Source organism: Pseudochaenichthys georgianus, chromosome 5 (genome assembly GCF_902827115.2).
Source record: "Pseudochaenichthys georgianus chromosome 5, fPseGeo1.2, whole genome shotgun sequence".
In the NCBI taxonomy this organism is placed as follows: Eukaryota; Metazoa; Chordata; class Actinopteri; order Perciformes; family Channichthyidae; genus Pseudochaenichthys; species Pseudochaenichthys georgianus.
In genome coordinates this window covers 7187179-7214700 of record NC_047507.1, presented here as the reverse complement: position 1 = coordinate 7214700, position 27522 = coordinate 7187179, and the positions used below count along the sequence as shown (strand labels likewise).

Here is a 27522-nt window from a genome sequence, read left to right as displayed (position 1 = left end):
TTATTTAGGTAGAGGCTTTAAATAAGCCTAATGGGTTGTTTGCCTCGCCCGGGCCGTCACTGCTTGTCATTTATTATCTGTTTGTGTATTATTAGATCGTGCAAAACCATTTAAACCAAACCATTAATACCACAATAGAGTATGCATGCATACACCACTGAAGCCACTTCTCGCACAGTGTGCAACTCCGCCAGCAGATGCCGCTTCATTACCTCCTGTAATTCATCAAAGCCTTCCACTTCCTGCCGAGCAGCTCAGTTCAGGAAGAAGAAATAATGGCGACGCTTATGGGGTCCGAGTCCCCCTGTACTGGAGGAAAACGAAGACATTGCACTGGCAATATCGTCACTAAGTTCACGGCTAGTAAAATCACCGGCCAGGCGTTCAGTCGAGGGACGCAGGTAAGAGAAACACTGCATGTTTTGACAGTAAAGGCACATGAACGCTGGTCCACTGAGCCCAGGGGCTTGCGGCTGGAATGCAGCCCGAACATGAAGACGCTGTCGGGGAGACTTGATGGAGCTCTAGTCGCTCGTGTCAGCTTCGGCTTTACAGCTAGCTACAACATTAATAGGCTGTTTTACAAATGCAAACACTAAGCTTTGACATTATTGACTGTTGGATAATGATATTTGCTCGCTGACGAGGCAAATAACGTTTGCATTCGAACAAAGTGTGTTAAGCAAGCTCCGCTTCAAGTTGGTCTTTTGTTGTTAGCAGTGAATTAGCTTAGCATTATATGCCAGTAAGTACGCTACATAACGCTCTGATCTGGTATGTTGGCATACTGTTATGGTTTTTATGAGATAGTAAGGGAATAAGTGACACCAGTTAGCCCATTGTTACATTTCATAATCGCTTAAATCATGTAGTAAACCGCAGTAACGTTTGCTAATGCTAGCCAACGTCAGCTAACGTTAGCAAGCTAAGCCAGCTGAACAGCTCAGGCGATGACGTAACGACGCAAACCACAATAACTACCGTTCCCTTACATGGAGAGGCAGCTGTCTGCACTACTTACACTTGGCAGGTTTATTTGTATTTCCTGCATGGAAATACAGCCCCATTTAACCGATATGTGTTACTTTGGAGCATATATTTGTTCGGTTGGTTTTTATCTAACACTGACAGAGGTGGGAGAAGTACCAGAGTGTAGGAATACTCTGTTACAATACAAGTCCTGCATTCAAAATGTTACTCAATTAAAAGTACAAAAGTATTGGCATACACTTAAAGTACCAAAAGTAAAAGTACTCCGTCATTATACGGTATGGCACATTTCAGATTAATATATATTATATGTTTTTAAATTATTGATGTGTTTATCAAGTGCTGGTAAAGGTGGAGCTTTTAATTACTTAATGTTCTGCTGGGTAGCATGTGAATTTATTCTAGGTGTAACTAAAGTCTTATTTAAGTGTTGATTATATCGTTTGTCATTAATATGAATTGCAAAGTAACGAAAGGTTTTCAATAAATGTAGTGGAGTAAAGTACTATATTTCCATCTAAATCGAAGTGGAGTAGAGGAACAAAGTAACATAAAATGGAAATACTTCAAATTTAAGTAAATGCACTTAGTTACTAAACACCCCTGAACAGTGACGTTAGTTGACATAAACTGTGATGTTGACAGGGCTTTATAATAATAATAATAATAATAAATAATGATGCATGTTATTTCTATAGCGCTTTTCCTGGTGCTCAAAGCGCTTATGCAGATGATGGATATCGTCTGACATTTGTGAGTTTCTTGTTTGGGCCATACTGTCTCCTAAAGGTAGTTGAGCACCATTTGTGTGGGTGTTGACAATTGGAGCATTGCTGGGATCAAACTAATAAGCTCTATTGAGGAAGTGATCTCCAAACTCTACAAATGGTCTCCCTTTATAACCATCAGGAATCTGTGCACAACATTTTGAACATTCCCATTCCACTGAGAGCAATGCAAGGTCAAGATGTTTCATGTCATTCAGGCATATCTTAAAAAGTCACGATGCTGTCACACCTTTTTGTTTTTAATGGCTTCAACGGGGATGATGGCAATTGACACCATTCAGAAAAGCATACTTGGTGGTTTAATAAATAGATTAATATCAAATATAGAAGACGTCTTCTCTTCTCCTGCATCCTTTAAAATAAAAAAAGCCACATTATTTATTGCTGGCTTTAACTTCAAGATTCAGCTGTTCCTTTATGGCTTTTCTCCGCATGACTTTTACACCCGTTGACTTTGAGCGAAGTTACAATTCTCTTGTCAACAAGTTTTAGATTTTACAGCCAGGCATATAATACAAAACAGCTGACGCTACTTTTAGTTTCTTTCTCCTTGTTGCAGTATTGTGCTACATGAACTAAGGATTCTTATAAGTAATCTTATTTAAAGTGACTCACAGCCTTCCAACTATCCGAGACCTTTTGTCTGTTAAAAGTTGCACACAGGTTTTCCAGTGTTACATATTATCTAAGTTTTCGTATTGAATTTGTTCGGCCTCATAATAATGCATAATATTATTAGATTCTAGCAGTGTTTGTTGCCGCCTTTCACAACACTCACCCTCACCGCTTCATTCAAGGCTGCGATGTTGTTGGGAAATATCTGTGTAATGAGATGACAAGAGACTTTGTTTGTTTACATCGTGTGCTTTCTTTTCTCGCACACTGATTTGCTTAACTGAACAGCCAATCATAGTGATGTGTCTCCCCAAAGAGCTCCGCTGCCAATTCACCACTTGAATCAGTCATAAAGCCACTAAAAGGAGCGGCTAGAGAACATTGTGCAGGACAGATGGCAATCAGGGCGACACACTCACACAAACAGCTGACCAAACATATCACATGTTCTCAGGATTCCAGACTGGCATTCACTTGTCTGAATGCAAATGCAAACACCCATACATGTGTCACTGTGTCTATTGCACTTGGTTAAGGTTGTAAGGTTACCTCCGTTTGCGTGTCCTAGCTACCAGGAGGCCTGCTCCAGGAGAGAGATAAACGAGCCAAGTGGCATGGCATCCCCGCGCTGCTGCAGAGGCTCCACGAAAGCAGCCATCCCAACAGTGATCTCTCCCAGGCCCACAGCTTTCTTAAGGTACCTTCACAACACTTGTAGTACTAGTCGTGGAATTACTCGTTCCTGCCATTTGTGTGCGAGTGGTTTTCCTTTGGGACTTTTCTTTACATGTAGTCAATGTGTTTTTGTCAGGTATTATCATCCCAGCTCTCCATGGAGGCCATGTCTTTCGTTACGGAGGACAGGAAGACCGCTCAGGAATCCACCTTCCCCAACACGTACACCTTTGACCTCTTCGGTGGAGTGGATGTAAGTTGGACATTCCTGGTGCTGTACTCTCTGTAATTATTGGACGACGTACAGAGGCTTCCTACTGGAGAATCTGTCGTGATGTGTAGCACAGCACTTACTACTATTTGCTCACAGCACTGAATTCCAATTTCTCTATTTCCCTGAAGCTGCTTGTGGAGATCTTGATGAGACCCACATTAACTATGCAGAAGAAAAAACCCAATAGTAAGTTGTGACTTCACATTTGTGAATGGATCTGCTTTTACTGGGAAGTTAACACATTTTTAACTGAATATAATGGATTTAAAATTCATGATAAGTTCTCAATTTGACTACAACGTGTGTGTTTCTGTTCCCGCAGTGAATGATGACTTGGTCAAGGACTGCCTTAGTGTTCTCTACAACTGTTGTATATGTGTAAGTATCCTGTTACATTTGGTAAATGTCAGAGGTGCATCAAACCGGGCTTCTATATTGCGAGTGTGTGTAACTAGAAGTACGTTCGTGCCGTTTATATTTCTAAAACACATTACAGTCAGGAGTGTGCATGATTTAAACTGCTCATTTTATTTGTATCAATTCACAGACGGAGGGGGTCACAAAGAGCCTGGCAGCGAGGGATGACTTTGTTCTGTTTCTCTTCACCCTGATGACAAACAAGAAGACCTTCCTACAGACCGCTACTCTAATTGAAGATATTCTCGGAGTCAAAAAGGTCAGAGTTAAACTTGTATTTGTTTATGGCACCTCGGAAATGAAAAGGTTACTTTGTGATTTGTGCAGCCGTGACTCATTTGTCAAACCAGCAACAGACGCTGAGTTTTACGAGCCTTTAAATCTTTGCTCACCTGTTATGTCTTGTTATGTTACAACTCTCTGCTGTCCATGTTCAAACATCATGCCGGAATGGTTGTGCCTTGCAGAGCTGCAAACATCACACCTATGCTATAATATTGGAAGCATGCTGTTTTCAGCTTGAACTGAGCGGTGGTGGCGAAGTCCATAGGGACTTGGCTTCAAGCTTGGCAACTGGAAGGTCACCAGTTCAAGTCCCGCAAAGACCAAGTGCTACCGAGGTGTCCCTGAGCAAGGCACCGTTCCCCACACTGCTCCCCGGGCGCCGTAATGATGGCAGCCCACTGCTCCTAACACTATGATGGGTCAAATGCAGAGAAACCGTTTCGTCACATAGTACCTGTACTACGTAATGACAATAAGTTCAATCTTCTTCAACTTCTCTTGACATTCTTGAACATTTTAAAATACATATCATTTGTTTAGCTCTGTATCGTGGACATTTTTTAATTGTTCAGCTTACTTTAAAAACATTGAACTCCATAGTCTGCTTTCTTTATACATTATGTGCGTTACTAAATCTTTAAATGTTTTTAAAAGTGCTACTCCCTGAAGCTGCATGTGGAGAGTTTGTAGACACTGTTGTTGTAGCTTGTGCATTTTAATAATCTACAAGTCTGAGCTTCATATCGATAGCAAAAATGGGGTTGCTTTGTTTTTCCTCCCTTCATATTTCTGGTTCTCTTATTGTGAAGTGATGTAAAGACAGCAAGGAGCAGTTTGACAACAATGTATTCTCTTGATCTTTTGTAGTTGACTTGTTGAAATAATTTAAACCGGGGACATCTGTGATGTAACCTTCAAAAGCAAATATAATACTTTATACAATTGTACTTTTTAGGTCACAACAATGGGCAAAACCTCACAGGGTATTAGGGCTGTGCATCTTCACTGGTCTCACGATTCGATTCGATTACGATTATCCTGTCTTCGATTCGGTTCGATATCCCGGTGCATCACGGTGCATCACGATTCATACCAATGCGTTGCATCCTCAATTTTCTATATTACTGCACATGGCTTATTTTTCAAATGCATACATGCAGTCAATACATATGAACTCTCTTTTTATTATTTAGAAAGTGCTTCAGAAATCAATAACATAAATGTCTTGACATTAATTTATAAACCAAAATAAATGAATTGTATAGGTCTAGCCTCCGTGTGTGAAGTTGTTCCATCCTCAAAAACAAAAAGCTAATGCTTCTGCAGTCGAGCTGCAGCTTCTAGCAACGGCCTTCTGTTAAAGAAAGGACACTGAATGTCCTGAATGAGGCATCACACACAGGACTTGAGTCTGAACACAGCAGACAACAGGAGGATTTACAACAGCATATACAAACTAAATAGTGCATGTGGGCACACTCACATTCTCTGTCTCACTGTTACATGAATCCCATGAATGTATGAGATTAAATTAGCTTCATTATATCTCAGTGGATTAAGTGAATAACAAAGTTTCTATCGGGTCACTATCAGCCTGTCACTCATTATTTCAGGGAGGGGGCGGGGCTTGGAGGAACGGAGAGGAGACGGTGATCGCGGAAGCTTTTTTCCTCCTGCCTTCACAAACTTTACACACGTATATATCGTCTGAAAATTTCTAGAGGACATTCATACTTGCAATCCAAGACTTAATTAAATCCACCAAAAACTGGACATGATTGTAACGCGATTATTTTTGAAAAACATAAATCCCTGTCTGTGTCTCTGAGCCGCAGCGACACGGAGTGATTCAGAGCGGGTCCTTCTGCTGTTGGTTCTGGACTGGTGGTGTTGTGTTGGTGGATAAAGCAGACTGCTCCATGTTCGGTGTTGCTGTGCCGCTGTCACGTCTGTTCCCTGATCTCTGCGTCACCGACCGATGACAGAAAAAACGTTATAGTAAAGCCGCGGCCGGAAAATCAGGAAGCAACGTTACTACTCTATAACCGATTATCTTCCGTCACTGCATCGAGACCGAATCGTCCACGTCCGCATCGCAATGCATCGTAGAAACGATTATTTTCAATACCCCTACAGGGTATTCAGCATATAAAAATACCAAACGATACTTTATTATCCCTGCAAGGACATTTCTTCTGTCTCTGCTTCCTGCTGTTCCACAAACATACAAAAATCATACCACACTACATTTACATTTATATAATAACAGATGGCTATGTTCAGGGTTCCCGCGGGGTCTTAAAAAGTCTTACATTTGATAATCAGAATTTAAGGCCTTAAAAAGTCTTAAATATGATCAAAAAAAATAAGAAAGGTCTTAAATATGATTTAGAAGGTCTTAAAAATGATGGGATTTGAAAGGTACTCTGTGTTGCGATCGCGTCTAAATGTGTTTTGGGGGAAATGTCCGGGCCTGCAAAGTAACCAGGACGGTAAGAGCCTTTCAGTTCCTCCCAACAATTTGTATTGAATTAAATCAAACATGGAACCAGTAATCACTAACTTTGTTTCCCCCGGCCCGTTATCGGAGAACACCCAGCTAGTAACCTAGCAACCAACCAAGCTTCAGCTAGCGGCAGTTAGAAACTCAGGTATCTTCGAAAACGATAGTTACGGCTGTAACTACGGTTCTATGAGTCCCGGATGACCGCCAGAGGCGGTGCTTTAAGCACTTGATATTTCCATCGCGCGCATGCGCAGCTGGAGTACCAATAACAACAAAGTCACCTGTGACCCACGTGACACCGGCTATATCAGCCGGTGTCACTAGTGGATCGGTTCCCAGAATCTTCTCGCGAGCACACAAGAATTCTGAGTGACAGGGAACTCTGGCGGTCATCCGGGACTCATAGAACCGTAGTTACAGCCGTAACTATCGTTCTATCGAACATGTCGGACAGAAATCGCAGCCACATAAATTCAGAGTGGAGTGAGAACGTCCACTGTCTAGAAGGGACTGTTGTCTAAGCAACAACGTACATGCTGTCCCCAAGGAACACGCCACATTCTTGCCCCCCAGGTGGGGTAGAAAGTGCGTGAGTGCAAGCTGCATAGCCCGAAGTTCTAGCACGTTGACCTGGCGCGCACTCTCCTGGGCAGACCGCGGACCCTGAACGGTCGTGCCCTGCCGCACTGCACCTCACCCTGAGAGACATGCACCTATGGTGATGGTCTCCTGGCGACACCCTACTTCCCTGTGCCTGTGCCACTTGGCGTCCAAGTGAGGCTGTTCAGCCACATATGCATGGGCGCAACGACAGCGGGCCTGACAGCCCGTCTGCCCAAGGGCCGGAGGAACTGAATATAATGGCGCGTTCCACTGCAGCGGGTAGCTCGCTTTAAGCGTGCCGAGCCGTGCGGGGCCCGTTTTTGTTGGTTGCGGGGCTACTTTTTCACTTTTTTCTGGCCCGACTAAATCGTGGTTCTAGGGCAGGAACAACCAGGCTGAGTCGGGCTGAGGATGTGACAAGGAGAGGTGTCTGTTGGCTGCTGCCAGACGTTCCACCTCAGTGATTCTAGCCACTCTGACCGCCCGAGGCATGCAGCTACAGCTTATGCAGGCGTTTACCGTGAGAACCTCCCTCAGATGCTCGAATTTCGTCCCCACTGACTGCCAGAGGTGGCCGAGGCAGGAGGGGCAGCGGTCGTGGCCGTCCTCGGGCTCAAGAGAAGCCATACAGGCGCTACATGAATGAGCCATTCTGTAGGTAGCCAGATGCAGCGTAGCCGGGAGCGGGTGCGGGAACACAGCCTTCACCAGCTACCTGCTTAATGGAAAGAGTAGAGCGTTGCTGCTACTCGCCGAACAGAAAGAGGGATGTAATTACACCCACGTTACCGGCAGAGGGAGCGGGAGCGAGAGCACTGCCTTCACCTGGCTGGATTAATAAACACGGCAGTTCCGCGTCTACCAGGAGCGGGGGCGAGAACACTGCCGGCTGAGTTAGAGACGAATGCCAGATGCAGCATAACCGGGAGCGGGTGCGGGAACACAGCCTTCACCAGCTACCTGCTTAACGGAAAAACAGGGCAGTTCCGCGTCTACCAGGAGCGGGGGCGAGAACACTGCCTTCACTGGTTAAGTTAGAGACGAATGCCAGATGCAGCGTAGCCGGGAGCGGGTGCGGGAACACAGCCTTCATCAGCTACCTGCTGAACGGGAAGAGTAGAGCGCTGCTACTACTCGCCAAACAGAAAAAGGGATGTAGCTACATCCGCATTACCGGCAGAGAGAGCGAGAGCGGGAGCGAGAGCACTGCCTTCACCTAGCTGGGTAAAATAAAGAAGCTTAACAGTACACGCAAGACGTTAGCCGAGCGGCTGCTGCTAACGATCAAGCGAGATCAAGTCAAATAACACACGTTTAAGACCAGATAACTAGCTTCTAAAGAAGAGAACAGCACAGAGCCGTAGTTACAGCAGTAATCATGGCCAGTGCTCACACGGCATATAACCGTAGTTACAGTAGTAACTATGGCCAGTACTTGCACGGCTTGGAACCGTAGTTACAGTAGTAACTGTGGCCGGTGCCTGAAAGTGTCAGCCAAACGGCTGCCCACTAGATAATATAATATTGGGAGGATGAAATCCTCCTTAATGGCCACATATGCAGAGCACACATCACACACAGTGAAGATGTTCTCTGCATATCATCCTAGTGCTAGGAATCTAGTACTAGGAGCAGTAATACAACGATATAGCGCTACTGAAATCAAACCCTATGTTACCGGGAGCGGGAGCACTGCCCTCACCGGCTGAGTTAATAATTAAGCTTAACAGCAAGGTGTTAGCCAAGCGGCTGCTGCTAACAATCAAGCGACCAAGTCAGAACACAAATGTTAAGACCAGATAATAGCTTCTAAGAAATAGAAAGTACTTACCTTACTTTCTGCATCTAAACGAAAAAACGGGTTTAAAATATGACCCTCTGGGCTTCCATACTAAATTGAATGAGGGACGCAGCCAAAGCTGGGACTCAAATGCTAATGATAGCTCGGGCACAACGCCACAAGCAGAACTTTCAAAAGAGCATAAGGGCAACTTTATGGGACAGGAAGCGGGAACACTGTCGTCACCAGAAAGTCTAAGCCACAAACAATAAGACGGTAATCAGGACAACTTGGCTGGGAGAGGGTGCGGGAACACAGCCATCACCAGCAACAAGCTGACACAAACCTGTCTGTCGAGGCTCCTGGAGGATTCATTAACGACCCGTAGCTCCGACTGTCAGTCGCAAAGCTGCACGCGGCCAGCTGCTTGCAGAGCAATCCCTCAGATCAAACGTTCAAACCTGAACACTGTAGGCTACAAGAATGGTACCCTCGCGCAGCGAGAAGATGAAAGGAACAGATCCTCTGACGACACTGGCTGATATAGCCGGTGTCACGTGAGTCACAGGTGACTTTGTTGTTATTGGTACTCGAGCTGCGCATGCGCGCGATGGACATATCCAGTGCTTAAAGCACCGCCTCTGGCGGTCAGTAGGGACGAAATAGAACTACTTACAAATACATATGGGGAAGTGTAAGTTCAACCGTATTTGGTTGGAGAACATCAAATGTAGTGCTTGGTTGAAACCAGTGGAGGGGAACGTGTTTGAAGCCCGCCGCACCTTTTGCAAACAAAATTAGCGTTTGTTTTGCTAATGCAGCGTTGGCTAGTGCAGCAGCTCCCGCAACAACATCTGGGGACCTCCGGGCGACGTTTGGGTCTACGTCAACCCTAAAAGCGGAGGTGCTGTGGACGCTAAATACCGTAGCACCAATCATACAACAGCATGAAGACAGCAGAGCTCTGAATATAGCTCTTGACACACACAACATTTGTGTCTAACACGCTAACACAGTTCTGTATGCTGTTATGTTCAGTCATCGTTCTTATGTTGAACATGAATACATTTACTTTGCAAGTAATTATGGGACGTATTTCTTCTTTCATAGCAATTTTCCTTCATACTTTCTTGCCGTGAAATAGGTCTTATTCTATTCAAAGTGGTCTTAAAAAGTCTTGCATTTGAGTTGGTGAAACCTGCAGGAACCCTGTATGTACATATAGACAGTTTGCAGATACCCGTATACACAGACAAACCTACCTACAGTAGTGCACAACCCTCATGGCCAACATTTAAACTACATTTGAGTGTTGAGAAGCTTAAATAAAGAAACAGAGTCCGTCAGGTTCAGTCCCAATCTGGTAAAGTGATAAATGACAGATTTCTGTGCTTTCAGTTCAAGAGTTTTTTTAACTGTGCATTTTCCAGGAGATGATCCATTTAGAGGGCATCCCCAACCTGTCCGGCCTGGTCCAAAGCTTCGACCAACAGCAGCTCGCCAACTTCTGCCGCATCCTGTCCGTCACCATCTCAGAACCTGATGTGGGAAACGACGACAAGCACACCCTGTTGGCCAAAAACGCCCAGCAGAAACGCATCGCCAGCCCCTCGCGGGCCGAGGTCAACCAGGGTGGGTTGAGTTCAGGGTTCTGAGTCCACGCTCATATGTATTTTGCTCCACTGTAAAAGAGTGGATCAATAATGGACTCATTCCACTAAGATGTACCACAGGAAGTCTTTGCTGCCTGTGGCCATATAACTTAATAACCCTCAGGCACTCTGAGAAAATAGACTGGCACCAGGAGGGATTAAACCATCAGCAGCCAAACCCTTTTAATCTCTTCAATGTTTAAACCAACACACCACTGTAGATATTGCAATGAACATGCTAAACTGTATATTGTAGTAAAATGTGCTCACTTTTAATGTTTACATATTTTATAATATGTTTATACTGGACATTTTTACTTTAACTTATACTATTATACATATACTGTATTTATTCAGGTTAGATATTTATTTTTAATCATTATTATCATTTTTAATCTATTCATAGATTTGTTTCATTTGATCTTTTACTCGACATTTTTAATTTTAAGTTCTTATGTTTATACAAATATAATTATTCTATTTTTACGTTATTACAGATTGTTATTTTAACTAATTAAGCATTTTTATTATACGATTTTTGACGGTCACAATGTTGCCCTTAGATAATTCAAGTGTTCTGATTCTGATCAAATATCAATCTCATTCCTCCTCCAGTTACCCTGCTGAACATCCCCGGCTTCATTGAGCGTCTGTGTAAGCTGGCCACTAGAAAGGTGTCTGAAGCCACCGGAGCGAACTTCCTGCAGGAGCTGGAGGACTGGTACACGTGGCTGGACAACGCGCTGGTGCTGGACGCCCTCATGCAGATGGCCACAGAGGAGGCGGAACAAAGCAGTACAGGTGAGACGAGACACTGCTGTGCTGCTGGTTCATTACAATCCCTTTTTATTTAGCTGGCGCTTTTAACACAAAGAATACAGAATGTCATATAGCAGTCAAATACATACAGTAGATGCAAAAGTGCACATTTCAACCAAACTGCCAAAAAAGCAGATCAAATACACCCCCCACCCCAGCTTGGAAGAAAACAACTACCGTACTTTTCGGACTATAAAGCGCACCTGCATATAAGCCGCAGCAGCTAAATTGTCCGTCTGTCTTGCTCTCGTTCCGTCTCTCGGTTCCACTTTTACTTTGGCGCGCTACCTGCCTCACTCTTTTCCGGCCTCCAGCTTTTCCTGCTGGAGCCCGCCGCTTAAAGGTGGGGGGCGCGGACCGGTCATAGAGCCCATAGGGTTAAGGTGGTTAATTTTACCTGTAAAATCCATAAATTTAGGAGGTTCCCTAGTGGCCGTTAGCTGTACAAACAAAATGGGGGAAAAAGTCGCGGCTTATAGTCCGAAAAGTACGGTAAATAAAAAGTGAAAGTAAGTGATAAATACATAGAGCATTTAAAAGTAAATGAGATGAGTATACAAGTTCTCATAATAGACACAAAAGCAACACTCAAATCTAAACTAGGGATGGGAACGATTAATCGAGTATTCAAAATTATTCAGGTGTTCGAATATGAGTTATGAATATTTTTATCGTACATTTTTTTTTTGTGAGGGGTGCCTAAGTTGATTACATATGATCAAATGGAATAATTCAATGTATATGACAGTGCCATAGCTAAGTGTGTTAGGTTGAAAGGTGTGTTTTGCTCCGCTCACCGGTCCCTCACTGCGGGCAGAGCTGCAGCTGATCTCTCTCGCGTCCGGTTATACTTCACTCCAGTGGCGAGCGGTCAGGGCCCTCTAGGCCCTCTGTGAGGGCCTAAGATATTCTAAAAAATAATATTTAAAAACATTTAAAAAATATATCTTTTTTTTAAATATATATTTTTTTAAATATTATTTTTGTTATATTTTTCATTAGTTTTACCGAAAAAACTTGATTTAATTGTATTTAAAATAACATTTCCAAAGAAATAAATCCTTCGAATCTGCCTGTTCAGTTTCTGTTTGAATGTGAAGGGTTAGCTTAACCGTTACATGAAAAAAGCTCGTCTGGCCCTCTCTACGATTCACAGAGGGCCCGCTATAGTAAACTCAACGAGAGAGTAATGTCAAGTGACAGTCCAATTGACCAATCATATCTCCCCTCTAAATGGGAGGGCTTTATTATCGCGGACTTTATGACAGGTTCCGCCCGCTGCGCTGCCAAGTTTATGCATGTGATATATCAACGGGTCAAGCTAGGAATTAGATAATTAGCATACGTTCATTCACGATGGCTCACGTTAGTGATAGTGATGACATCGTTGCGAAACTACTAACTGAGTCTTTTTCAAGAATGAGTTACACGGATAAATTGGAGTTAATTACCAAAGGGCGACCAACACCACAGCTTATTTTGGTTCAAAAAACCAAACGGTTCGAGAGGCATTTTAATATCGGCAATTACGCCAGATACAACTGGATGACCGGATCAACCAGGGAACAAAAGCTGTACTGCTGGGATTGCTTGCTTTTTGGAGCGGACAGTGGGTCATGGGCCAAAGATGGATATTCTGATTTAGGAAGTTTATCCAAATCAGCACATCGCCATCAGAATGCTTCAGGTCACCTCAGAGCTACTATTCGGCTTAAAACATTTGGGGACACCAGGATAGAGCTCCAGCTGGATGAGCAACAACGCCGGGGTGTCATCATTCATAATGAAAAGGTGAAGAGGAACCGAGGAATTTTGAAACGCCTCATAAATTGTGTGGTGTACTTGGGCAAGCAGGAGTTGCCGTTCCGAGGTCACGATGAGAGTGTAACTTCATCAAACAAGGGGAATTACATAGAGTTGCTGGATTTAGTGGCAGAATATGACAGCGACCTTCACACACACCTCGCCACATCAACAGTCTTTACCGGCACATCTTCAAGGATTCAGAATGACCTGATCAGCGCTGTCGCAAGTGTAATGACGGATAGCATGAAAGAGTATTATTTACGTTAACGAGGTAAATAGGCTATCGCATCTCTTGAGTGACAATATGCCTGCGCTGCACCTCCAAGGTGCGCATTACATTATTGCGCAATCTATGTCTGTCTGTGTGTGTGCTGCGCGAGCCGAGATGATGTGTGTGTGCGTCGTCTTTTTTTTTTTTTTTAAGTTTGTAGCAAGTAGAAGGCTGTGTGTGTGTGTGTGTGTGTGTGTGTGTGTGTGTGTGTGTGTGTGTGTGTGTGTGTGTGTGTGTGTGTGTGTGTGTGTGTGTGTGTGTGTGTGTGTGTGTGTGTGTGTGTGTGTGTGTGTGTGTGTGTGTGTGTGTGTGTGTGTGTGTGTGTGTGTGTGTGTGTGTGTGTGTGTGTGGTGTGTGTGTGTGTGTGTGTGTGTGTGTGTGTGTGTGTGTGTGTGTGTGTGTGTGTGTGTGTGTGTTAATTTGCGTATTGCACCCTGGGCCGCTGTTTTGATATTCCGCTGAAGAAGTATACTATAGGCTGTGACGTAATAACATTTTTTTTTTTTTCAAGGGAAGAGGGGGGTGGGGTCAGAGGGCCTAGGTAGAAAAGTCACGGCTCGCCACTGCTTCACTCACGTTTATGTCCAAATCAGGTTCCGCGGGGTCTTAAAAAGTATTAAAAGTTGATAAATCAACTTAGCGAAAATTAAGGCTATTAAAAAGTATTAAACGGCATTTTCCAAGGTATTAAGAAGGTCCACAGCAACGACAACATGAAACACCCTTTAATTTACTGAAACCCCCTCAAGGTGGCCCCATGCATAGCGTGCTATAAAATGCTGCTTCTTATTTTAAGTTTCGGTGCCTTGCTCCGCTCTGTGGTGGGGGGGGGGGGGGGGGGGGTTGGTTGGGTGGTTGGTCGGTTATCTGCTGGAGAGATATGCAGCAGGAGAACACGCCTTCCACCGCGGAGAATAAACAGAAGGGCAACCATGCTCCGGGGTCTTCTTCGCTGCTTTTGGTGTATTTTGCAGCGCCACTTACAGGCCTGGCATATGTACTACAGCATTTCCAGCGGTCTAGTGTAAACGGACACGTTAATGAATCGAATGCGTGTGAACAGAAGACTTTTTTGCATTTGCGTATGCGTTTTACTGTATGCGTCCTCGTGGGGCCGGGGTCTAAGCCAAACTATATCCGGTCACAGAGATCTGCTATTTTAAAGTAAGGTCAACACATATCGACCCTAAATATAGTCTATATTAAGAACGAGAAAAGTCTTAACATATATATCGTTTTTTGTAAACATATGACAAATGTGTGAGGGTGATGACGACAGAGCATCGTCCTATGTGCCGGGCTTAGCCCCGGACAGCCCCAGCCCAATTTAACCCCTGGGTATTTGTGAGGGAGCTCCTATATGGCATTAGCCCGCTGAAGCTCACCAACGTTTAATATATTTCATAGTTCAAAGTTTTGTCAATTGTTTTGTTTATTGGTTTCTACTGGTTTCTGAGGAGTTCTACTGGAATGAAAGAGCACAGAGTACAGAAGCAACATACTGCATCAAACCTGACCTTCACAGAGAGGTTGAAGTGCATGTGGAGAGGAGGCTTCAGTAGTCTGTCTGCACTCTGTTTAGTTTTGCTATCTTACAATCAATATAGTAAATGTGAGGTAACGTGTGTCGCCAATGTAACCGGTTAGAACTCGAAGTTGCGATGAGGTCTTAAAATGTATGGAAAGGGTCTTAAAAAAAGTCTTAAAAGGTATTAAATTTGACTTCAGGATTCCTGCATATACCCTGCAAATCCATCAGATCTAGCTAGTTCTTGCAAATGATATGGCTGCTGCCTCTCCCTACACGCAGATCACGCAGACTCAAATCTCATGTTATGCCCAAATTCCAGCTGAGAGGGTCTTCTCTACAGCTGGCCTGATTGTGAATTGCCTCCGCACCCGCCTCTCCCCTGAGTAGACAAGCTCATATTCTTAAACAAGAATGAGTATTGAATAGCTGCATTCTGTGCACAGGCCCTGCTATAGGTTGTTGATCTCTGTTGTCACGGGTTACGTTACCCTAACCCGTTATGTTGTTCGTGTGTGATCCCTCTTTCCTTTAAAAACCAAGTTATGTTTTAAGCATGAAAGCTGTAGGCCTATAGCTGTCAACTGTTCAAAGTGTGATCACCAGTTCAATACATTTGACAAATTCGACTTGGTTTCTGTACTTATTTGAACGTTTATTTATTTATTTTTCAAAATTAATTAATTTTTTTGTCAACATTTTTTTATAGGATATGTACATTTCGGTTAATCGGTTAACCGTTTTTTTGGGGGTCAAATACTCGAATATACATTTGCTTTCAAATTCCCATCCCTAATCTAAACATCTTCAAAGTGTTAAATCCAGCTTGCATTTCTCTACGTGATCAATGGCTGCCAGGCCTTATAAAGTCTATCAGTAGATCCCTTCAGAAAGATCCAAACTCAAAAAGCTAAATATATGTACAAAAGCTTTCAAAGAGCCAAACTGTAAGTGCCACATACAGAAGTGAGAATTTAAATGTATTATTGGCCAAGGTGCTTTCAAAATAGGTGGGGTTTCAGAGAAAATGCTTCTTCTCTCCTGAATTCAATGGGGAGGTGGCCCTTTATTTTGTAGCCAGGACAGCAAACGGGGGTGTTCCTGTTGAGGGAACCTGGGTCCCACTCGCAGTGAGGAAGTAGCGACGGATTAGCCAATGCGGGCCGATGCTTCTTCACATTGCTCAAAATACTAAGAACTTTGATATAAACATGTGGGAGGCTGTGGCTCAGTGGGTAGTGCGCTGAACTTCGAATCAGGGGGTAGCAAATTTGAGTCCCATTGCAGTCAGCATGTCGTTATGTCCCTTGCTCCTGTGGGGATTGCCCAGTCGCTTTGGATAAAAGCGTCTAACATGTAATGTTTTCCTCCCCTCCAGAGTCATCAGACGAGAGTTCCCTGGCCACCAGTCCTCTGAGACATCGACTGCCTCAGTCCATGAAGATCGTCCATGAGATCATGTACAAAGTGGAGGTGCTGTACGTGCTGTGTGTCCTTCTGATGGGCCGACAGAGGAACCAGGTAACCGCACGCATTCCTCCCATGCTTCATATTTACACTGGAGGGTTAAATCAAGGCAGAGTTAAAGTGTGTGTGTGTGTGTGTGTGTGTGTGTGTGTGTGTGTGTGTGTGTGTGTGTGTGTGTGTGTGTGTGTGTGTGTGTGTGTGTGTGTGTGTGTGTGTGTGTGTGTGTGGGTGTGTGTGTGTGTGTGTGTGTGTGTGTGTGTGTGTGTGTGTGTGTGTGTGTGTGTGTGTGTGTGTGTGTGTGTGTGTGTGTGTGTGTGTGTGTGTGTGTGTGTGTGTGTGTGTGTGTGTGTGTGTGTGTGTGTGTGTGTGTGTGTGTGTGTGTGTGTGTGTGTGTGTGTGTGTGTGTGTGTGTGTGTGTGTGTGTGTGTGTGTGTGTGTGTGTGTGTGTGTGTGTGTGTGTGTGTGTGTGTGTGTTCAGGTCCACAAGATGCTGGCTGAGTTTCGTCTCATCCCGGGACTCAACAACCTGTTCGACAAGCTCATCTGGAGGAAATACACGGCCTCCAACCACGTGGTCCACGGGCAGAACGAGAACTGCGACTGTAGTCCAGTATGAGCTTTAAATCCCTTTGAAACTGGATGTGAGCAATTCAATTAAACTAAAAATGGAACATAAACATTAAAACCCTTCATTTTTGATTGTGCAGGAAATATCCTTTAAGATCCAGTTCTTGAGGCTACTTCAGAGTTTCAGTGATCACCACGAGTGAGTAACCCTGATTTCTCTTTTTCAAGTTATGTTTGTGGAGAAAGCGTTTGAAGCCTCTTTCAAAGTTCTTCCTAAGGAAGCTTTGAATGTCTATTGTCGTATCTCAACATGTCATCACGATACAGTGCCACAGTGACGCACGCGTCCTAAAACCCGGAAGTAAGTTAGCATTTGACCACTTCCGGTCCCCTCGACAAAAAAGCAATGCAATCTCTCCATAGGGTTTTAGAAAATAGCTGGAAATAAGGTCTGTGGTTTCGACACATTGAAGAGACGGATAACGTTTTGTTCTACGACATTAAATACATCAGCAGTGGTGATTTCTGAAGAGTTGACGTGTCTGAAAAACGATTGTTGCTACCAAGTGGCTGAATAGGACTACAGAAGTTGTGGAGGTCGTTGTACGTCATTACGCCGAACACGTAAACACTCCCGCTAAGATTGTTTGCCCTGTTCTGCTTGAAAGCCAGTCCCTGCCTCTTGCAGACTGTTCAAACTAAACGCTTCAACTCGTAGAATTTAGAACCGGTAGTTTTGAATATGGATCTGAAGTCGGCGTGACGTTGAAGCAGCGACCCTGCTGTAGTTCCTTTATAGCATAACGTTAGCATTTTGCTTCTGGCGACTAGATTTACGATTAGAAAATGATAAAAGTAGGATAGACATGTGGAGATTATCCGGCTGAACAAAACGTGATCCGTCTCTTAAATGTGTCTCAACCACAGACCTTATTTCCAGCTATTTTCCAAAAATCCCATTGCTTTTTTGTCGAAGGAACCGGAAGGAGTTTACTTCCGGGTTTTAGGACGCGTCACTCTATAAACATTTTTTTTTATAAATATACTTGTAGAGCTGTAATCATAGATGTTGTGTTGTGGTTTTATAAGTGTTGTGTTTACTTCTACACCGCCTCGTTTAAACAGCTGTGTGATTAGTTTGTGTGCATAAAGTGCAAAAATATGTTCGTTAAAATGTTGTTTTTAAAAGAGCAAATTAATATAAAGAATAACTTGCATGTTAGACATTATGGAAATGAGTATACATCCATCTTTGTTTATTACATTGTGACTGTTGGAATGAACACGGCATTGAGTTCTTGGAAATGTTTTCATCTCACGGGTCACACAGCCACCACTTGAGTCTAATTCTGCAAATAGCATTATACAAATCTTATTAGTGATCATCTTTATCTGTGCAAATACCAGCTTCAAACGGCATAAACAGACATTTAAAAAGTGAAGACGCTCTGCATGTTGATCTGTCAACATTATGAATCAAGCTTGTACAGCTTTGTGTGTTAAATCGTGTGCCGTGTCTTCCAGGAACAAATACCTCCTGCTGAACAGCCAGGAGCTGAATGAACTGAGCGCCATATCGATGAAGGCGAACATCCCCGAAGTGGAGGCGCTGGTGAACACAGACAGGAGCCTGGTGTGTGACGGGAAGAAGGGGCTCCTCACACGCCTGCTCACCGTCATGAAGAGGGAGCCCCCAGACTCCTCATTCAGGTCAGGACACACACTCACGTTCATCACATGGGAAGCGTGTGGCGCAGGGGATAGAGCGTTGGTGTTCGGATCAGGGGAGCACAGGTTCAAACCCCACTGCAGTCAGCATGTCGTTGTGTCCCTGGGACACTTCACCCCAAATTGCTCCTGTGGGGATTGCTCACAGTATTGAGTATGTAAGTCGCTTTGGTCGCACGACCAATCATCTGAGCCGGGCGGCTAAAGTAACTGGATGGCCTACCTGCCTGTCAGCCTTCCATCTGGGCACAAACTTATCTCGTGCCCTCATTGGTCATGTGTGCGTTCGTGTATGTTGGAGGAGGGGCTCTGTGAGGAAGTCTGAAGGAAGGGGCATATTTTTTCCGGTTGTGTACTTTCAAATTCTAGCGCACTCGAGCTGGTTTCTCCATTCTTACCTACCTTTAAGATAAGAGAGTTACTTTGTTGATCCCAATTTGGTAAATGTTTGTGTTGCAGCAGCATAAAAAGACATGGCATTGTACAATACAAATTAAAAGACTAGAAAAAAACAAGAAAGTAGAAAATATACATGTTGAATTTACAAATTAACAAGATATAAAGCAAGTTGTTATCATAAGTATGTGACGGATGGAATATTAAGCTGAATATATCAATGTAAAATGTACAGTGTGATTTTAAGTCCAAGAGAAACTATGCCAGCCAGAGGTGATTTGTTATACAGAGTTATTCAGGGTTCTTACGGTCATTAAAAACCTGGAGAAGTCATGGAAATTCTAAATGCTAATTCCAGGCCCTGGAAAAGTCATGGAAATGTAACTAAAGTTGCATCAAATATCATTTATATTTTATCTAATCGCCGAAATAGTAATACTATAATGATAATAAATACTGTATAGTAATGAAACGTAAAATGTCATTTAACTGACGAGGTATTTTGCTGGTGAGAGATTTTGTTCTAGGTGGGCACAACCTGCAGACCTTATGTTCCTGTTCCATGTTAAAATAAACCAGTGGTACCGCTGAGAAAGAGTCATGTTTTTGGTCATGGAAAATCATTGGGGAAAGAGTGTATGAACCCTGGATACTGCAGTTAGCTCCAAGAATCCTGCTATTCTTAAGAGTATTTCTCAACATGTTTCTCTAGTTCTGCTTTTTTATTATTGAAGCTTTCCGTTGTGTGTGCAGATTCTGGCAGGCAAGGGCAGTGGAAAGTTTTCTCAGAGGAGCCACCTCCTATGCAGACCAAATGTTCCTCCTGAAGAGAGGTCTACTAGAGGTAAGACTATCACCACATCCCACAAAGACACGGACTGTCTTTGCTTCTGACCTTTTGAATGAACGACTGCTCACTCCGTGTTTCTGTCCCTCTACAGCACATCCTGTTTTGCATCATAGACAGCGGCTGTACGTCTCGAGACGTCCTGCAGAGCTACTTTGATCTGCTGGGAGAGCTCATGAAGTTCAACATTGATGCCTTCAAAAGATTCAACAAATATGTCAACACACCAGAAAAAGTATGACCAAAATGTATACGCTGTCCCTACAAAGTCAATGTTACGACTAGTTCTCTGCGTGTGTTGTGGGTGGACACATGTGTCTGATAGTTTCGTTTCCTCTGTAGTTTCAGACCTTCCTGACGCAGATCAACAGCTCTCTGGTGGACTCCAACATGCTGGTGCGCTGCATCACCCTCTCATTGGACCGCTTCGAGAGCCAGACTGAAGATGTCAAAGGTGAACAGGGCTTGTAAATTAAATCATGTTGACTCGTCGCTTAGAAAATAAATGTTAAGATACTTGGGTAATGAAAGAAATCCCGGGTTTCGATTGATTGGTCATTGATATTGACTTTTATATTCTGGTCCTTATTCCCGTTTTGTTACGAATTTACACTACCGTACTTTTCGGACTATACGGTATATAAATAATGCAAACCGCTCTGAAGAAGGATCCGTATGGGAATGAGTTTGTGTATGTTTTTGTGATGCGAGGCAATAAAACAGTGGAAGCATTTTCCATCCTTGACATTGAAAACTGAAAAAATCTATCTAAAAAGAATTACCGTACTTTTCGGACTATAAAGCGCACCTGCATATCAGCCGCAGCAGCTAAATTGTCCGTCTGCCTTGCTCTCGTTCTGTCTCTCGGTTCCACTTTTACTTTGGCGCGCGACCTGTCTCACTCTTTTCCGGCCTCCAGCTTCTCCTGCTGGAGCCCGCCGCTTAAAGGTGGCGGGCGGGGACCGGTCATAGAGCCCATAGGGTTAAGGTGGCTAATTTTACCTGTAAAATCCATAGATGTAGGAGGTTCCCTAGTGGCCGTTAGCTGTACAAAAAAAATGGGGGAAAAAGTCGCGGTTTATAGTCCGAAAAGTACGGTAGTGTGATTTGGAAAAGGAACATGACAAATGCCCATCAGGGAGTGATTGCAGACAATGATCCAGTCATAGGTAGATCTGATAACTTGTGTTTGATATAGGTCTATTTACAATAGTGTTTCAGGTCATTTACTATTATTTTCAAGTGTTGATTTAAGTGTTTTATTTCCCAGTGGTGGAGGTGCTCTCTGAATGCTGTCTGCTGTCCTACATGGCCAAGGTTGAGAACAGGCTGGCCTTCCTCTTTCGACTCGTCAACATCATCAACGTACAGACGCTCACACAGGTCTGTTTCATTTTCTCCTTGGACCTTTATTAAAGAGGACATATTATGCTATGTCAACATTTTATTTTCTGCCTTTACTTTGACATGTCTCCAAGCTTTAATCTTTAAAAAGGTTTTATTTTCTCATACTGCCTGTGCTGCAGTACCCAGCATTTCCGCCAGTGGGGCGTCTTGCCGTCATTTGACGCCCTGCACTCGAGCCGATGGCGTCCAAAAAAATAAATAATTTGAGAGAAGATCGAGAGTTTTTGTCGCTTGAAATGACAAAGGAAAAAGGACATCCCTCTGTTGGAGGGGCGAAGGAGTCTGGTGAGATTATTTTTGCCGCCAGCAAAGCGTGTTCCTGTGACGGAAAGTGTACTGCCGGCGAGCCTTGACGGGGGGTGCTAGTGGAGCACGCGCGTGAACTGCGAGCACCTGAGCCTCGGAGCGGCGAAACTGAGGCTCCGTGGTAAACTGTGGTCACATGACGAGCCGTTTCGGAGCCGAAAGAGCCGGCTCTTCTTCGTGAGCCGAGCCAAATGATCCGGCTCACTAAAAAGAACCGGAATTCCCATCACTGATACGTAAAGATATACTAGGCTTGTTTGAGACGAGCTGCGGCTCGCCTCGAAAGTAGACGAGAATAGCCGATCTCAGCCGGGGAAGTCTCAAAAAGCTCGCCTGAAGTCGGACAGCTCGGAGTCGGCTTCTTCTTCTTCTGCCGGTTTTTTGGCGGATTGCAAACAACTGTAAGGTGCATACCGCCACCTCCGGAGTCGGCTTGACTCGGTTTGCATTTATAAAGAATGCACACATGTGTTTAATCGTTAATGTCAGATATGTACTAAGTAAATACATTTGTTCCTGCTCAAGATTAGATTCAACTTTATTGTTATTGCACATATTACAGGTACTGAGACAACGAAATGCAGTTTAGCTTCTAACCAGGTGCAACACGCAGTGAAGTGGAAAGTAATTTACACAATCTACAGAATAACATATAGAACTAATTGAATGATGAATAAACAGTGGGGCATGAATACACTAGATATCAGCCTGTGAGCAGTATGAACAGTGTGTATGAATATGCTAAGATATATAAAGTATGAAAACGGTAAGCAGTATAGTATAAAATATATAGATATTAATTTCATGATGATAAACATTGTGGAACAATGATGAAAAATGTGAATGGAAGTGGCGACGTAAAACTGACACAAAACAACAACAAACTTTTGCCAGCCAATTGGAGAGCTTCATCAGCAGCACGTGGTAAAAACCACCAATGAGCGCTCAGCTCGAGATAACAGCGAGCCGTTTCCCATCAAGCATTTCGCTTCCGCAGCTCGTGGAGAGGAACTGCGCCGCCTCGCTCTCAAGGCTGCGGGCGTCTTTGTCCCGCGAGATTTCAACGTCTCATGTAGGCGAGCCTCCAGAGCAAGCCGGACAAAATGACTCACCATCATGCAACGCACTAGCAAGACGGGGATCGCAACTGCGCAGGTCTCGCTTGTCTCAAACAAGCCTAGTATCTATAACTTAAAGGGATAGTGGAAATCCGCGAATTTTGGGTTTAACTTATGTATTTTTATTAAAAATAAGCATAATAAACCATTTTTTTTATTTCATGCGCCTAGTTTCATTTTATTTTCAATTTTACTGCTCCCGACCACGCCCTCTCAATGAAACGAAATACTTCGGGAATCTTCGGGTGATGACGAAAACAAAGGAAGACGGGCACAAACGTTGGACGAGGCACGAGTATTTTATTATGTTTTCTGGCTGATTTAATGCATCGTTAGCCTGTACCATTGTGTACAACGCCATTTATTGCCTGTCGATTAGGCGACCGGAGGCCTCGTCATCCGATAATCCGGTACACAGTGTCGAATGTGTACACTACAGTCATCATATAGACATGATAGACTAACAGTACTGTGAGTACAGCCTACACTTGACAGGCAGCCTGGCTAGCCTAGGATTAGGACCATACTACGTCAAAAGACCGATTGGCTCTAGCTGTATATCATGCTAGTATACAATTCATTTAAATGTATTCATGTAATTAATGCCCATAAGGCTGTTACATATACAATAATAAATGTGACAAGATAATTTATGTGAACCTGACCCTGGTATGTTATGAAATGTACCCTACATGCAGTCATCCTCGGGCATAGCCATAGGCCTACAGTGCATGCATGCCAACTTTTGCAATATATAATATAGCGCCTAGCGTGAGCTATGCTTAGGGACCTACCAGTCAAGATTATTTGTGCGTAGGGGTGCATCATCTGGCGCCTGGTCCTGGTCATCCTCGCCATTGCCCATGCCGTGAACTAACTCCATCACCTCGGGCTCGAACAAATAAGGACGTAATGGTCCATCGTCTGGCTCAATATTCTCACCATCGTCGCTTACTGAACCGGATTCAGATTCAGTTCCTAAAACTACATTTTCGCAGGAAAGCCGAGAGGATGTTTCTGACTCGCCATCATCACTGGATACCTCGTACAATCCTTCTTCTTTGTCTGGTATATTTGCCCTTCCACGTTCATTCTGCATAGACGCCGTGGTTTGTTATCGTTTCGTCTTCCTGAGTTTTCCTCACTTCCGGTTTGGCTGACTCATCATTTCGTTTCTAAAAAAGTTCGGGGAAGCTGCAATAAAGTGCTTCTAACATGCGTAAGGCAATTATTATATTTTTTTAATCAGGTGTGATTGTTTTGGTACGTAATTATGCTTGTATATAAGTTAAAACGAAACTATTTGGGGTTCAATTTCCACTATCCCTTTAAGGGACGGCTCAATTCAAAATTCAAGTCACGTGACACAACGTGACGTCACACAACCCCCCCCCCCAGTTCTCGGGGTGGACGCCCTCTCAGCCCTGGTCTGGCGGAAACACTGGCAGTATCTCTTTTTTAGCCTCCGTCTGAAACCAGAGCGCAGTCTGCTGTGATTGGTTCACCTGCACAACAATAACACACTACCGGAAAGGGAAAACCCCAAAAGCATAACAGAGTGCCTCTGTAACAGAAACTCTTGTGTTCAACAAGGAATTATTCGACTAACTCAAATCTTGTTTCTTTCTACATCCATTCCTGCATCCCATGTTTCCCGCAGGAGAATGTGAGCTGTTTAAACACCAGTTTGGTGGTCCTGATGTTGGCCAGAAGAAAGGCTAAACTGCCCTTCTACCTCAACGCCCTGCGGGAGAAGGAGTACGCTGAGAAGTACCCGGGCTGTCTGCTCAACAACTTCCACAACCTTCTGCGCTTCTGGCAGCGCCACTACCTCAACAAGGACAAAGACAGCACCTGTCTGGAGAACGTGAGTGCTGTCCCTCTCTCATGAACATAACTGATACACAAACAAGTCGCAGCGTGATGTGGAAGTCCCCTCGTGACGACTGTTTATGTTCAGTCGCATATTCAAGTCATTCTGACACGTGAGCTTAAAAGCAACTTGCACACCTGATCCTTTTAGACCTTTTGTGATGAAACTAAACATTACTGATTAGCTGATAAGAATCTTCCATTTTGGTTATTTCACTGTTGTTGGCTCTCACCAGCTGTAACACGCAGATGTTTTCAGTGTGTGCTACTGGTCCAGCAGGAAACAGCAGATACAGTTAGTAACCAGCTAAGTAGATCTGCATCATTTATCATTTAGCTTTATATCGTGATGTCAACAGTGTTTGTTTGTTCTGCTGCCCCCAAGTGGCTGAAAGAATGTCTGCATAAGAAATGTACCTTAAAAGTACTTAATAATAATTGTATTACATTCCACCATCACAGAGTTAAAGGTCTATATTATTACTACCTATACCCATACATTTTAAGAATTTGAAGCTAAAGAATTAAAGTCGGAATTATGTATCACTTTCTGGGATGTGTCAATGAACCACCACATTGATTTTGGAGGTGTATTCATTTTGTGTGCAGGGAACCAGGAATATGGCATGTGTTGTCCCCTCAGGGCTCGTTTCCACTGCAGCGGGTAGCTCGCTTTAAGCGTGCCGAGCTGTGCGGGGCCCGTTTTTGGTTGCGTTTCCACTTGGCCTAGTTTTGCCCGGGGCTACTATTTCACCTTTTTTCTGGCCCGACTAAATCGTGGTTCTAGGGCCAGGAACAACCAGGCTGAGTCGGGCTGAGTATGCTAAACTAGAGAGAGAATCGCTGGCAAGGGGGCTACAACTACAACAAGATGAACATATTTGACCGTGATTTAATTGTAACACACGTTTCAAAATGATGCCGAAGTAACAACATACTGATACCGGTTACTAAAAACCATGAATTAATGCTTTGACAAGTCTGCAGACAGACGGCAGGCGAAAAACCCTTTTAAAATGCGTGTTTTCTAAATGTAGCTTGGCTAAGCTAACGTTATATATGCTCCGACCGTCCCACACTCACAACAACGGCCTATACAGACATAAATAAACCAGCGACTGTATTCGCCATGACACAGACAGTCTGTGGTTTGTACTTGTTTAACTTTTGTCTAGTTTCTGAACAGATATGAGGAGCTGTGAGCTCTGAGGGCTAACAGCTAACGGCTGTGTTGTTTTTCTGGGGCTCTCATTGAAGATGACGTCACGGCTCCGCCTACACTGCGTTACTATAGTAACTGCCCCAGTTCCTAAACTGTAATGGAAGCGCAGCATTAAAGTGAGCCGGGCCTAATAAGGCCTAACCAAACCGAGCGAGGCCTGCAGTGGAAACGCGCCAATAGAAACATGGACTCATCTGGTAGAAAATGCTTTAAATGTTTATTTTAATTCCAGGATTCTAGATATAATTCAAGGTACAAAGGAGCTTTCACACCGGAGTATTTTTCCCAGTATAGTTCCGAAAATGTCCGCAACTTGAATTTATATTAGTTGATGAGAACCTTTCCACCCCCTTTTCAGTCCCTGCTAGAGAGCAGGTACTTTCGTAGAAGAAAAAGGTTTCTGTGTCTGATTGGCTGGCGGATTGCAAACCACGCCCCGTAAAACTCCCAAAATGTTTTGTGAAGCCGCCATTTTATTATCCTCGCATTAGCATTATTAGGATTAGGATGGGGCGGTGGTGGCGAAGTCGATTGGGACTTGGCTTGGCAACTGGAAGGTCACCAGTTCAAGTCCCGGCAAGACCAAGTGCTACAGAGGTGTCCCTGAGCAAGGCACCGTTCCCCACACTGGGCGCCGTTCAAAATGGCAGCCCACTGCTCCTAACACTAGGATGGGTCAAATGCAGAGAAACAATTTCCCCACGGGGATTAATAAAGTATATCAAATCAAAATCAAATTAGCATTAGCCCAGCACAGAAACGCAGAGAGACTAACTTATGGCAACACAAAATAAAACATGGAGATGGAGATGAGGAGGTGTCGGCGTTCTGGCGATTTACTCGGAAGGCTTCAGTAGAAGCTGCTGGGACTCCCAGCAGCTTCTACTGAAGCCAGTCCCCAACTCCGGGGACTTCGGGCGGCAGTATACGCCGTGAAGTTGTTTGCGGCCTGCCAGTAAACCCAAAACAGAAGAAGAAGAAGTGACGTCAGCGGCTTCATTTGCGTTCCTCCAGGGATTTATTCCGGTGTGAACGCGATCTGTACTTAGTTCATCAGAACTAAAGAGTTCTGATGAACTAAGTACGGCAAAGTACTCGGTGTGAAAGCGCCTAATATGCGGGAATGGGCTGTGGGATCTAAATTTATGTTTTTTTAAGGTTTCGATGGGGAAATTATTGTCCTTTTTATAGTTTGGCTATCTGTTTTTTCACATTTGTATTGGCTTATTATTTTACATTTGGTGAACTGAATAGAAATGGGTAAATGGATTAGTAATCTGCTGAGTGTGCCTAACTTGCTATTTGCAGCAACTATCTATTACATCCCTCTGTGGCTAGCTAGCGATAAAGATACTGTCAATAATGAGCATTGGGTAAACTAATGAGTTTTGTTCTCCCTCCTCTCAGAGCTCCTGCATCCCCTTCAGCTACTGGAAGGAGACGGTGTCGGTGCTGCTGGGCTCCGACAGGACTTCTCTGTGTGCCATAGCGAGCTACATTGACGAGCCCTACATGGATCTGGACAAAGACCTGCTGGAGGATTGACCTCCGGGGGCGGCGGGGTTGGGGGGGGGGGGGGGTGC

The 27522-nt window shown here is 44.0% G+C and overlaps 1 protein-coding gene across 1 annotated transcript; it reads left to right on the top strand.

The window, feature by feature from the left end:
• Window positions 1-233: 233 nt before the first annotated feature.
• On the top strand, window positions 234-27495 carry LOC117447276 (short transient receptor potential channel 4-associated protein-like). The gene is made up of 18 exons (XM_034083967.1): window positions 234-401; window positions 2962-3090; window positions 3205-3321; window positions 3471-3528; window positions 3665-3720; window positions 3890-4018; window positions 10364-10565; window positions 11201-11386; window positions 16388-16530; window positions 16955-17086; window positions 17184-17242; window positions 18568-18753; window positions 19921-20011; window positions 20109-20249; window positions 20357-20468; window positions 21285-21397; window positions 24506-24712; window positions 27347-27495. The coding sequence occupies exons 1-18, from the start codon at window positions 276-278 to the stop codon at window positions 27482-27484; spliced, it is 2325 nt and encodes a 774-aa protein (XP_033939858.1). The 5' UTR covers window positions 234-275; the 3' UTR covers window positions 27485-27495.
• Window positions 27496-27522: the final 27 nt, after the last annotated feature.